The sequence below is a fragment of the Pangasianodon hypophthalmus genome, chromosome 26 (assembly GCF_027358585.1).
Source record: "Pangasianodon hypophthalmus isolate fPanHyp1 chromosome 26, fPanHyp1.pri, whole genome shotgun sequence".
In the NCBI taxonomy this organism is placed as follows: domain Eukaryota; kingdom Metazoa; phylum Chordata; class Actinopteri; order Siluriformes; family Pangasiidae; genus Pangasianodon; species Pangasianodon hypophthalmus.
Window position 1 is genome coordinate 494,817 of NC_069735.1, and position 12,804 is coordinate 507,620.

At 39.8% G+C, this 12,804-nt stretch overlaps 1 protein-coding gene across 1 annotated transcript in view; it reads left to right on the forward strand.

The window, feature by feature from the left end:
- Nucleotides 1–1,229: 1,229 nt before the first annotated feature.
- gaa2 (alpha glucosidase 2) overlaps nucleotides 1,230–12,804 on the forward strand; it is a 17,252-nt gene continuing 5,677 nt past the window's right edge. The window contains exons 1-15 of the mRNA XM_034300250.2: nucleotides 1,230–1,445; nucleotides 3,051–3,680; nucleotides 3,999–4,144; nucleotides 5,025–5,190; nucleotides 5,880–5,976; nucleotides 7,407–7,526; nucleotides 7,685–7,803; nucleotides 7,920–8,051; nucleotides 8,889–8,999; nucleotides 9,144–9,257; nucleotides 9,351–9,435; nucleotides 9,521–9,638; nucleotides 9,876–10,009; nucleotides 12,263–12,414; nucleotides 12,721–12,804. The exon at nucleotides 12,721–12,804 is cut by the window's right edge and continues 65 nt beyond it. Of these exons, the coding sequence (XP_034156141.2) occupies nucleotides 3,066–3,680; nucleotides 3,999–4,144; nucleotides 5,025–5,190; nucleotides 5,880–5,976; nucleotides 7,407–7,526; nucleotides 7,685–7,803; nucleotides 7,920–8,051; nucleotides 8,889–8,999; nucleotides 9,144–9,257; nucleotides 9,351–9,435; nucleotides 9,521–9,638; nucleotides 9,876–10,009; nucleotides 12,263–12,414; nucleotides 12,721–12,804 (2,193 nt within the window). The 5' untranslated portion in view covers nucleotides 1,230–1,445; nucleotides 3,051–3,065. The remainder of the gene's footprint in view (nucleotides 1,446–3,050; nucleotides 3,681–3,998; nucleotides 4,145–5,024; nucleotides 5,191–5,879; nucleotides 5,977–7,406; nucleotides 7,527–7,684; nucleotides 7,804–7,919; nucleotides 8,052–8,888; nucleotides 9,000–9,143; nucleotides 9,258–9,350; nucleotides 9,436–9,520; nucleotides 9,639–9,875; nucleotides 10,010–12,262; nucleotides 12,415–12,720) is intronic.

The window sequence follows — 12,804 nt, forward strand, 5'->3', positions numbered from 1 at the left end:
GGTTGGGCTATTACTATAAACTCATTTAAGTTAGTGAAGTGATATTTTATTTACTTTTGATGGTGTGAGACGTCGTGCCGACACGACGTTACGTACTGAGCCCGGGAGTGAGAAGACCTTCCCGAGTTTCCGAGTAGGAATTCTGAGTTGAAGGGAATTATCTTTGTTTATATACACAAGTCAAGTGGGATTTTATTGTCATTCCTCTCTATAGCTTGTACACACTGAAATGAAATGTTTCTCCAGGACCATGTGCAGCATATAACAGTACACAAGACACACAGCAGTGTGAGACGAGAGCAGGACAATAAATACACTAACAACACACACAAAACTATAAATACACAGAACTGTTGTGTAGTGTAGCAGCAACACTGGCAGCAAAACGTGTCTGTAGTACAACTGAAATGCTACACGGCGTTAGTTTTAGACTAACTCCTCTCCGCGTACGGTTCAGGACTGACTTTAAACCCTGATTTACAATTGAACTAATCTGCTGGGATTCAGTGGCATCTCTTCTAAGCTTACAAACTTTACAGTCTTCTCGAGGGGATATTTTAATGGAAATGTTGCTCAGTTTTTACAGGTTAAGACAGATAGGAATTTCGGTCCTTTTTTTTTTTTTTGGACTCCAGTGTATTTTAAGATAGGAAGTGAGGAATTTTCTGATTAGGAAATGAGAAAGCAGATGAAATAGCTGAGGAAAGTGTTTAATTTTAGAAAGCTGCTGTAACAAATGGCAGAAAAATTGGGATGTAAGTCAGACTGGCAGACATTTCTATAAAATACAAAATAAAAGGAGACAAAATAATATTATTCATAACGTAAGTAGAGATAATGATGTCATGCTAACTCGGTTAAGAACGGGTCACACCGAACTTAACTCAACACTTCACATAATATACAAATATAATACAGATTTATGTGACATTTGTCAGGGAAAGGAAACTGTTGAACATGTTTTATTAAATGGTAGCAGATATGAACAAGAAAGAATTGAATTTATAAGAGAATTACAGGCAGAAGGATGTAGATAATTTAATGAATTCCAGATCAGGTAATTGTAAAATTATTAAAACAATTTTGAAATTCATTAAGAATAGTGACATTAAGCATGGAATATAGGGAAACAATATATTTTACTTCATCCTGGTCATTCTCCAGCACAGTAGGTGGCTGTATGCACCTATTTAGTAGGTTTGCAACCCGCCAGTAAAACTCGAAGAAAAAGAAGAAGAAGAAGAAGTCGTTCTTCCACTCAGCTGGTGCATCAGGCCCCAATGTGCGCAGGACGAGTGTAGAAGCTGCGGGTTTGAACACACCTCCTGATAAACAGCACCAGTGCTCCTGCATTAAGAGGCCAAACTCCTGGAGATATAAATAGTAATAATTACTCCTTCTCTCCGGCATGTAGCGCATGTCAACCCTTTATCTTCAGTCAGAAGGTACTCCAGATTTCATTTCTCTTTTAATTTAAACGATATGAATGGAAATAAGTGTATAATTAGTGTTTAATGTGAGCCTGCAGGATTAGTATCTGAGCATTGTGATTACTTTGTGATTACTGAATCAACTTTAAACACGGTTAGAATATTATTTCTGGAAAAAAAAAGAGTAAAAGCATGAATGTTTTTAAATCTGTATCAGAGACTATATCTTTAAATCCCCAGTTAGCATAAATAAATAAACCTGCTAACATGAAGCTATCCTGCAAAGCTGATTAGTTTACAGAGACTCTGAATGACTTTTTCACCCTGATATTAAATAAATATGTCTTTTTATTGGTTGCTTTTTGAAATGTTAATGTTACACGTGTATTTTGTAATTATACCTGAAGCCTAAAGTTCATATTTACGCTTTTTATTCAACAATTAGCTAGCAGCGTTGCTAAAGTGAATCGGTTTCCTGACAGGAACCGAAACCAAACATGAATCATCAAGTTAAGATGGACTTCAGCCTCTTAAATGGCAAAAAAAAGATCTTAAAAATCGGGACAGGAAACTTAGATCTATAATTAGGCCTAAGAATAGGATAAATTAGCCTTAAAAACTCTTAAGCAAGCGGCTGTGATGTGTCGTTCACGTACGAGTCGACTCATTGAGCCGAATCTTACAGGCGAATCTTAGGAGTCGACTCGCAAAAGAGCCATAATATGGAGCCTTGTGCTGAAGCTTCATGAGTATTTTATGATTAACTAAAGACATTGAGCAGAATGCATTCTGATTGGTCAGAAGATGCTGATTAATTTCCTATAAAAGCAGCTCTGGAAGTAGTTCCGGCTGCGAGGCAAATCACAGGTTTATATTAATGCGCTTGTTTTACTAGGTTATCGTTGCTATAGTAACAGCTCATTCACAGGGACCGGCACGGCAGACGCTCCACATATTAATAATAAATGGATTAAAAGTGTGTGTAATTGTTGATGTGGTGAAGTTTTGTGTAAGGAGATGTTTATCTAATGTTTATGGAAGGAGTCTCCAGTGTCAGCGCTTTGTAACAGTCAGAGGTAAAGCTGTAGTTTTGACTTTTCCGACGTCTTCAGGACAGAGGAGTGTGTGAGGTATGCAGGAGGGCGTCGTGATTATAAATGTGTTTTGAGCCTTAGCCTAACTCGTATTCGTGTTTGTGCAGTGTTTCTATCAGTCGTGTGAAAGTTTTAATCACAGGATGCTCAGGAGACAGATCATAATTCAGTGCGTTTAACGGTTATCGCGTGATCGTGTGAGGCAAGACAACAACACGAGGATATGATTTTCACTTCCTCTTCTTCCTGCTCTTAAATGAACTCGTAACCTCGTAACAGAATCGCGCAGTGACACAGAGATGTGAGAAAAGCTGGTGTAATGAAGGGAATCGAACACTTGGGGGCGTTAGAGGAAAATATGCTGAGTTTGATTAAAACTCCTGACAATTTGCTAACAATTACACATTTGTATAATTTTTTTTAAATGCACACTTCGTATCTTTATCAGTTTGTGTATAATGTTGTGTGAACGTTGTCCTGGCGTGTAATATGTTCCGATCCGAACTCTCGCTCTGTCTCGTCTCAGCTTCAGCTCCACACCATGGTGTCGTATAAGAGGCTGACCCCGGAGGAGGTGCACTTCTCTGGCGTGCCTTTACTGCAGTCTCATGATGATTCGCAGGACAGTGAGCTGAAGGTGGAGGATGCAGAGCGCCCCCTGCTGGCCCGGAGGCCTCACTGCTCCATCACTGCTGCCCTGTTGACCCTAGGAGGCTTTATCCTTGTAGTCCTCGGCGTCTGGTTACTAGGAACCATGCTCTGGCTGCGTAGTACCGCTTCCATAGGAATCCACCGCCCTCCGTCTCCCGCGGCTCCGCCCGGCAAGGTGCAGGAAAACCGAACACAGCCGGAATCCTGCTCCGTTATTCCAGAATCCTGGAGGTTCGACTGCTATCCGGAGAGAGGTGTTGTGGTGACTGAGGATATGTGTCACGCCAGAAACTGTTGCTTTACACGTGCAGCCAGTGAGAAAAGCGGCGTCCCGTGGTGCTATTATCCACCAGATTTTCCATCGTATACGCTAGTGGCTATTAATGACACCGAGACGGGATTGAGCGGGAAACTGGTTCGTACTCAGAAGACGTATTATCCTAAGGATATAGAGACGCTGAAGCTGGATGTTCTGTACGAGTCGAACAGCAGACTCCGTATAAAAGTGAGAGCTTTATTGTTGTTTTTTTGCTTGCTAGCTTTACTTTAGTCGTAAATTCATTAGCTAACATCACTAAGAAACATGTTTTCTTTAAATAAAAATGTTTGTCTTGTGAGTAATTTTTTTTTCTGGTCATAAAGGAACAAACCATTTGTAGTGAGCACTATGAATAAAAAAAAACAGTAGTGTGGACGTGTAATCTTCTGTCCCGGCTCCTGATTAGTCCTCCCCTGTGCTAATTTATCATACTGTAAGAAAGTTGAAAGTTTGACTAGATTTAAATATTTTGTTGTTTTAATCAGCATCTTCTCTGTTCCTCAGATAACAGATCCATCACAGCAGAGGTTCCAGGTTCCTATAGATGTCCCTGTGGTGGAAAAACGAGCTCCGAATCCCTTGTATACAGTCGAGTTCTCCAAACAGCCGTTCGGGATTGTTGTTAAGAGAACGCAAAATGGAGCTGTGCTGTAAGTACGTGTGTGAGAGAGAGGTGAAAAAAAACATTAATGATAAGGACTAGCTGAGAATTTCCTGTAGCTATGAAATAGTGACAGTTTATCAGGAGCTTACTGACTGCAGTACTGGAGAATTCAGCAGCGCTGTGGTAGAATAAAATAAAATGATTTAGTAAGGGGACAGTCTTTGTGTTTTTTAAACTAAATGCAGTACTGTGTTACTCTCGATCATCTTAATGCACAATGTGCATACTATACTGTACTGTACTTTACTCTACTGTACTCTACTGTACTACACCTCAGCCATGGAAAGAGTGCGTATCATACAATACTATTCCATACTACGCTATACCATACTGTACTATATATACTATACTATACCTTACTATACTATACTATACTATACTATACTATACTATACCATACTATACTATACCATACCTCAGCCATGGAGAGTGTGCACATGATACTGTGCTCAACTACGCTATACCATCCTGTACTGTACCACACTATACTATACTATACTATACTATACTATACTGTATCTCAGCCATGGAGAGTGTGCATATCATACAATACTATACCATCCTGTACTGTACCACACTGTACTATACTACACTATACTATACTGAGCTATACTGTACTGTACCACATTATACTACACTGTACTATACTACACTATACCATACCTCAGCCATGGAGGATGTGCACGTGATACTATGCTTTACTACGCTATACCACACTATACTATAGTGTACTGTAGTGTGCTATACTGTACGTCAGCCATGGAGGGTGTGGATATTGTACTATACTGTGCTGTATGACACGAGACTGTACCACACTGTACTGCACTACACTATCATATGCTTGTGGTGTTCTTTTTGTCTTTAAGGTTGAACACTACTGTAGCTCCACTCTTCTACGCGGATCAGTTTCTGCAGATGTCCACGTCTTTACCGTCTACTTTCGTTTACGGGCTCGGTGAACATCGCTCCAGCCTCATGCATGATGTGCAGTGGAGCACGTTTACCATGTGGGCTCGGGATGCGGCTCCAGAAGTGACTATCAGCCTTAATCTTCTAAAACACAACACACACACACACACACACACACACACACACTCACTACCAAAATGTGTTTATTTGATGGTTTATAAGTATCAGAGTATCAGAGTTGCTGCCAAATCAGATTCGTCACCTGTTAAATTATTTACACGTTATTTACACCAGTTGTTTCGTTTTTTCTTTAATAGTCAATTTAGGATTGTTGTATTGATTTTATTTCTTTCGTAACCTTTGAAGTCGATTCAGATCATCGGATCATTAAACCCTTACGCGTTACTACTTCTTTCCTGATGCGATACTGAAACCTTGAGTATCACTGGATCTCATCTTTTTGAGTTTTGATAATTACACTTTAAAATAAATGATTAAAAATGTTTTTATGTCAGTACTTCATTTACTAAAGACCTACAGAAAGAAATATCTAGTTATTGACATGTCTTACACTAAATTACAACTTTTTTTATTCGAGTAAACTTTCAGTAAATATATAAATGTATGATAAATTAGACAAACAATAATACGTATAATCCGAATGTAATAAATAAAAAGCTACATGTTGTTATAGCTGCTGTTATTATTGCATGATGTTCTTTACATCTTTTTCGTTACGCCAGAAGTAATTGTTTGATATTTCAGGCTTCAGAATCTGATCAGGTTTGTTATATTTTTGTTTCCTCATGTAGGAGTTGATCAACCTGTACGGTGTTCATCCGTTTTATCTTCTCATGGAGACTGATGGACTGGCACATGGGTCTTTCCTGCTAAACAGCAATGCTATGGGTGAGACACACACACACACACACACAGAGATTCATATTTATGATGTACATACACATATCACAGTGTAATTGTGTGTGTGTGTGTTAGACAGGTGTGTAATGTAGGTGTAATGTGTTGTAGTCATGGTAAGATCTAGTGAAAGAGGCCTTTGGACTTTTATCTTTTAGTGGTTTTATTGCTAACTACAGAATGAAACAGCGATAAAGCTGATAAGACTCTCAGTTATACATTTCTTTCTCTCGGTTATTAATGATGGAGCTTTTTTACTGCAACAAAACAGCCATCTGAGTAACTCTGTCATTTTGCATTTCTAAAAAAACATATATTTATATTTTCTGTATGTTAAAGAGTGTAACTTCATCAGAAACGCACGCGCACGCATCACACACGCGCACGCATCACATGACAGCATCATTACATGTCCATGGACTTTTGTATAGCAATACGATAAAAGCTGCAGGAGGAAAGAAAGGAAATGAGCTAAGATCCTTTGTTTAAAGATCAGGCATTACCTAACAGCTCGCTGCTTCCCTAAAACACATCCTGCCCGTTTCATTACCCATCAGCCCCGGCCCCGGCCCCAGCCCCGCCCCTGTTTTATTCCTCTTATACCACAGCCGTCTGCCAACTTTAACTTTTTATCCATTTGTACTTACATTGTTTCATTACTGATTTCCAGCTTTCTTTCTTTCCTGTTTTCTTGCCTACAAATGATTTTTCTCCAACAGCACGTGTGTTTTATTCCTCTTATACAACAGCAGTTTGCCAACAGTCAAGAATTCAAGTTGTACTTTTTTTAATCTGTTCATAGTTACGTTCTTTAATTATTGCTTTAGTTTTTTTTCTTTCTTGCTTGCTTTCATTTTTCCTTTCTTGTTTGGTTGCTTTCTTTTTAGCATTTTCTTTCTTTTTTCTTGCTTTCTTACTTTCTTTCTTTCTCTCTTTTTTTCTTGCTTTCTATCTTATACATTTGTTTCTAACTTTCTTTCTTTCTTTCTTTCTTTTTATATTGCTTTTTGCACCCTCTAAAACAAAAAAGCAACATGTTACCGAGAAACTACAAAGAAGTGTAAACTCCTCTGTCCTGAAGATGTCAGAAACCTTAAAGCTGACTGTTACAAAGCGCTGACACTGGAGACTCCTTCCATAAATGTTACATAAATGTGTCTGTACAGAAAAAATCACCATATCAGCAAAACCCTGTGACTGAGCTGTTACTATAGAAACGATAACATGCTGTTAGAATAGAAAACTAATCATCACTTTCTGACCAATCAGAATTGCTCAGTGATGTAAAGATGTTGTTGCTGTGTTATAATCGAAGTCACTCTGAAGGCGAGTTATATTTTGCGTAACTGAAGCTCATTGTTATCTGAATGATTGAATCATTTTGTGTCTGTTTTATCCGCGTTTTAATCGCGTTTCTTTAGATGTTGTCCTTCAGCCTGCTCCGGCTCTCACCTGGCGCACGATCGGCGGGATTCTGGACTTGTATGTTTTCCTCGGCCCTGATCCCAGCTCGGTGGTTTCTGAGTACGTGGAGGTCGTAGGTCAGTGAAACATTCTCAACATGTCACTACAAATATCACCAAAAAACCCACATCAGTTGTGTGTTTTTGATTAAAAAAAAAAAAAGAAAAAAGAATTTAAAGACCTAATGTACATTTTGTCTTTCTCTCTCTCTCTCTCTTTCGTGTGCTGTAAACAGGAAAGCCTGCGATGCCGGTGTACTGGGCACTGGGTTATCACCTCTGTCGCTGGGGTTACGACTCCAGTAATAAAACATGGGAAGTTGTGAGAGAAATGAGGAATTATGGGATACCGCAGGTACGCTTCACTCATTCAGTGTGTGTGTGTGTGTGTGTGTGTGTGTGTGTGTGTGTGTGTGAAATGTAGTTAAAACTCTAGAGAAAGAAGAGAATTTAGTTGTGTGTATGTTTCAGGAGGTGCAGTGGAATGATATCGACTACATGGACCGCGCTCTGGACTTCACCTTCGAGCCTGCGAGCTTTTCCACGCTGCCCGACCTGGTCAAGGATCTTCACCTGCACAGCCAGCGCTACGTCATGATCCTGGTAAACACACACGTTCACATTCCCTTTATTCCGGACGAGCTGCGTGTGTGTGTGTGTGTGTGTGTGTGTGTGTGTGTGTGTGTTTAATGTAATGCTTCCAGTTTAATACTGAAGTTTCAAATTTATTACTGTTGTTTAATAGTGACCACTGAATGCACTTCTTTCTTTCTTTCTTTCTTTCTTTCTTTCCATCCCGGATTTCTGGTTTCTTTATTTCTTTCATTTTATTTTTGAATGTCTTTCTGGGCTTCTGTTCTTTTACCCTTTCTTTCTTTTTCTTCTTCATTTAAAACTTATTTCTTTCAATTAATACCAAATACATCTTTCTTTCTGTCTTGATGTCTACCTTTCTTCCTTTCTTTTCTTACCTTTTCTTATTTGAAACCTTTCTTTTATCTCATATCGAATCTTTCTTTCTTTCTTTCTTTTCTTACCTTTTCTTATTTGAAACCTTTCTTTTATCTCATATCGAATCTTTCTTTCTTTCTTTCTTTTCTTACCTTTTCTTATTTGAAACCTATTTCTTTTCTCATATCGAATCTTTCTTTCTTTCTTTCCTGGATTTCTGGTTTACTTTTCTTTTCTTTCATTTCTATTTTTTCTTTTTGTTTCCATTTGAAACCTGCTTCTTATATCTAATACCAAATGGATGTTCTTCTTGCTTTCGTTCGTTGGTTCTTTCTTTTGTCCATCCATCCATGATTTCTGGTTTTCTTTCTTTTCTTTCATTTTATTTTTTCTGGGTTGTTTTTTTTTTCCCATCTGTCTGTCCTTTCTTCTTCTCCTTCCTTTCTATTTGTTCTCATTGGTCTTTACGCTCTCCTCTTTACATCTCAGGATCCGGGTATCAGCAGCACTCAGCCGCCTGGTACTTATGGGCCGTTTGAGGAGGGAATAAAGAACGGCATCTTCATCAACAACTCCAGCGGAGAAACGCTCATCGGGAAGGTACAAAACGGAGAAATAATCTGCTTCATGCATGTTTTTATCTGTTTTCCTCAGAACTGAGTAGGTGCTTAAATACGTGTGAAGCTTTCCGTCACTGTAAGAGTTTATTAGAAGCAGTCACCTCTGCTTTTCCGTGTTCCTCAGGTGTGGCCAGGACTTACAGCATTCCCAGACTTTTCCAACCCGGACACACACGAGTGGTGGTACCAGAACCTGCAGAACTTTCACAGCAAAGTCCCGTTTGATGGCCTGTGGATTGTGAGTGACGCTTGTGATTGGGATCGATGTTTTATGACTACACTTCACATTCCATCGCTTCTTTTTCTCCTTTCTTTGTTCTTTATCGTTTAGGATATGAACGAACCGTCGAATTTCTTCGATGGATCTATAGACGGCTGTCCTGACAACGAATTAGAAAACCCTCCTTATACACCATGTATGAAGGAATTTGTGTATATTCCAGTATTTACAGTAAAGTAAGCGCTCTCAGGTTAACGTGCATGTTAAATTATTTAACGCAGATGTTCTGGGTGGTAGTCTGAAGGCTAAGACCGTATGTGCATCTGCACAACAGAAGACCTCCTCACACTACAACCTGCACAGTTTATACGGACTCATGGAAGCCAAAGCAACAGCAAGGTACCACACACTCACATTTACATACGTACACTGACAGTACCATCATGTGCGGGATGAGTTACAACTCAAAAATACGCCAAAGAGTCTTCTGATCTGTACACACACACACACACACACACACACACACACACACACTATAGTCTGTATCTTAGACAAAGTGACACGTGAAAGGACTTTATTAAAAATTTCCCCCTACTTGTGTGTGTGTGTGTGTGTGTGTGTGTTTTTGTATGTCAGTGCTTTGAAGAGGATCCTGGAGAAGCGTCCGTTTGTGATTTCCCGCTCCACGTTCCCAAGTCAGGGAAAGTATTCCGGTCACTGGCTGGGAGATAACAGGAGCCAGTGGAAGGATTTATACATGTCCATTCCAGGTACTGCCGTAGCTCACGAGTAGAAATAGAATTTCCGCCGTCCTACAAAAGCAGCTCTATGTTTGCCTTAACTAGGCTTAATTTTTCTGATCCAAAGGAGACAAACAGCTTCAAGATGCCTCTGATTAAACTGCGAATGGCATTAAAACCATTCCCAGTCATTCATCCATAGCAAAAATCTCACAGGATCACTTTTCCGTAACGATGTACAGTCAGGTCCATAAATATTGGGACATCGACACAATTCTAACATTTTTGGCTCTATACACCACCACAATGAATTTCAAATGAAACGAACAAGATGTGCTTTAACTGCAGACTGTCAGCTTTAATTTGAGTTAAATTTCCAAATCAGGTGAACGGTGTAGGAATTACAACAGTTTGCATAAGTGCCTCCCACTTGTTAAGGGACCAAAAGTGATGGGACAATTGGCTTCTCAGCTGTTCCATGGCCAGGTGTGTGTTATTCCCTCATTATCCCAATTACAATGAGCAGATAAAAGGTCCAGAGTTCATTTCAAGTGTGCTATTTGCATTTGGAATCTGTTGCTGTCAACTCTCAAGGTGAGATCCAAAGAGCTGTCACTATCAGTGAAGCAAGCCATCATTAGGCTGAAAAAACAAAACAAACCCATCAGAGAGATAGCAAAAACATTAGGCGTGGCCAAAACAACTGTTTGGAACATTCTTAAAAAGAAGGAACGCACCGGTGAGCTCAGCAACACCAAAAGACCCGGAAGACCACGGAAAACAACTTTGGTGGATGACCAAAGAATTCTTTCCCTGGTGAAGAAAACACCCTTCACAACAGTTGGCCAGATCAAGAACACTCCAGGAGGTAGGTGTATGTGTGTCAAAGTCAACAATCAAGAGAAGACTTCACCAGAGTGAATACAGAGGGTTCACCACAAGATGTAAACCATTGGTGAGCCTCAAAAACAGGAAGGCCAGATTAGAGTTTGCCAAACGACATCTAAAAAAGCCTTCACAGTTCTGGAACAACATCCAATGGACAGATGAGACCAAGATCAACTTGTACCAGAGTGATGGGAAGAGAAGAGTATGGAGAAGGAACGGAACTGCTCATGATCCTAAGCATACCACCTCATCAGTGAAGCATGGTGGTGGTAGTGTCATGGCGTGGGCATGTATGGCTGCCGATGGAACTGGTTCTCTTGTATTTATTGATGATGTGACTGCTGACAAAAGCAGCAGGATGAATTCTGAAGTGTTTCGGGCAATATTATCTGCTCATATTCAGCCAAATGCTTCAGAACTCATTGGACGGCGCTTCACAGTGCAGATGGACAATGACCCAAAGCATACTGCAAAAGCAACCAAAGAGTTTTTGAAGGGAAAGAAGTGGACTGTTATGCAATGGCCAAGTCAATCACCTGACCTGAATCCGATTGAGCATGCATTTCACTTGCTGAAGACAAAACTGAAGGGAAAATGCCCCAAGAACAAGCAGGAACTGAAGACAGTTGCAGTAGAGGCCTGGCAGAGCGTCACCAGGGATGAAACCCAGCGTCTGGTGATGTCTATGTGTTCCAGACTTCGGGCTGTAATTGACTGCAAAGGATTTGCAACCAAGTATTAAAAAGTGAAAGTTTGATTTATGATTATTATTCTGTCCCATCACTTTTGGTCCCTTAACAAGTGGGAGGCACATATGCAACCTGTTGTAATTCCTACACCGTTCACCTGATTTGGATGTAAATACCCTCAAATTAAAGCTGACAGTCTGCAGTTAAAGCACATCTCGTTTCATTTGAAATCCATTGTGGTGGTGTATAGAGCCAAAAATGTTAGAATTGTGTCGATGTCCCAATATTTATAGACCTGACTGTATATACTATGATGCAGTTTTTTTCCGAAATTTTGAAGATCTTAAGGAGGAAAACACTTAAGAAGTGCGTGATTGAAAAATAATCAACGACAGGGTGGTGTGATGCAGCGCAGCGCGGACCAGAGTCACTGTTACAACCCCAAAGTCGATTATTTAACAATAAAAACATTTTAAATAATAAAACCTCGTCCATCCTGAAGATGAGGGAAAACTTTACATTGCTGTTACGAAGCGCTGACACTGGAGACTCCTTCCATTAATGTTAAATAAACATCTCCTGACAGATCAACGATCACACAAGCGTTTTAATCCGTGTGCGTGCATCACCCCGTGAACGAGCTGTTACTACGGAAACGATAACGTATTAAAAATGAAAAGGAACAAAAAGTGTTTTCTTTATCCAGGCATGCTGACCTTTAACCTTTTGGGCATTCCACTGGTGGGAGCGGACATCTGCGGCTTTTCCCAGAACACCACGGAAGAGCTGTGTGTGCGCTGGACTCAGCTCGGAGCTTTTTATCCCTTCACCAGAAACCATAACACAAAAGAATCACTGGTGTGTAAAGTGGCGCTGTACTTTCATACACACTTCTGAATGTTAAACTACACATGCAGTTCGTTCAGAGAGAAATGGCTTTATTTAGACTTTATTTACTTATCCTTCTTCTCAAACAGATTTTCATCTCACCTTATTTTTCTGCAATCAGCACTTTTTTTCTTTTTTTTTTTTAATTAGAACTGTTAGCAGACAAAACGATTCACTAGAGAATACATTCTTTGCATTTACACTCAGAATTTTTTTTTCTTTTAAACATTTTGTGAATTATTTGCTAATAATTGTTTTTTACATTTTTTTTTTTAGCCTCAGGATCCCACCGCGTTCAGTTCCGCTGCTCGGACGGCGATGAAGGAAGCTCTTCTGCTCCGTTATTCCCTCTTTCCTTTC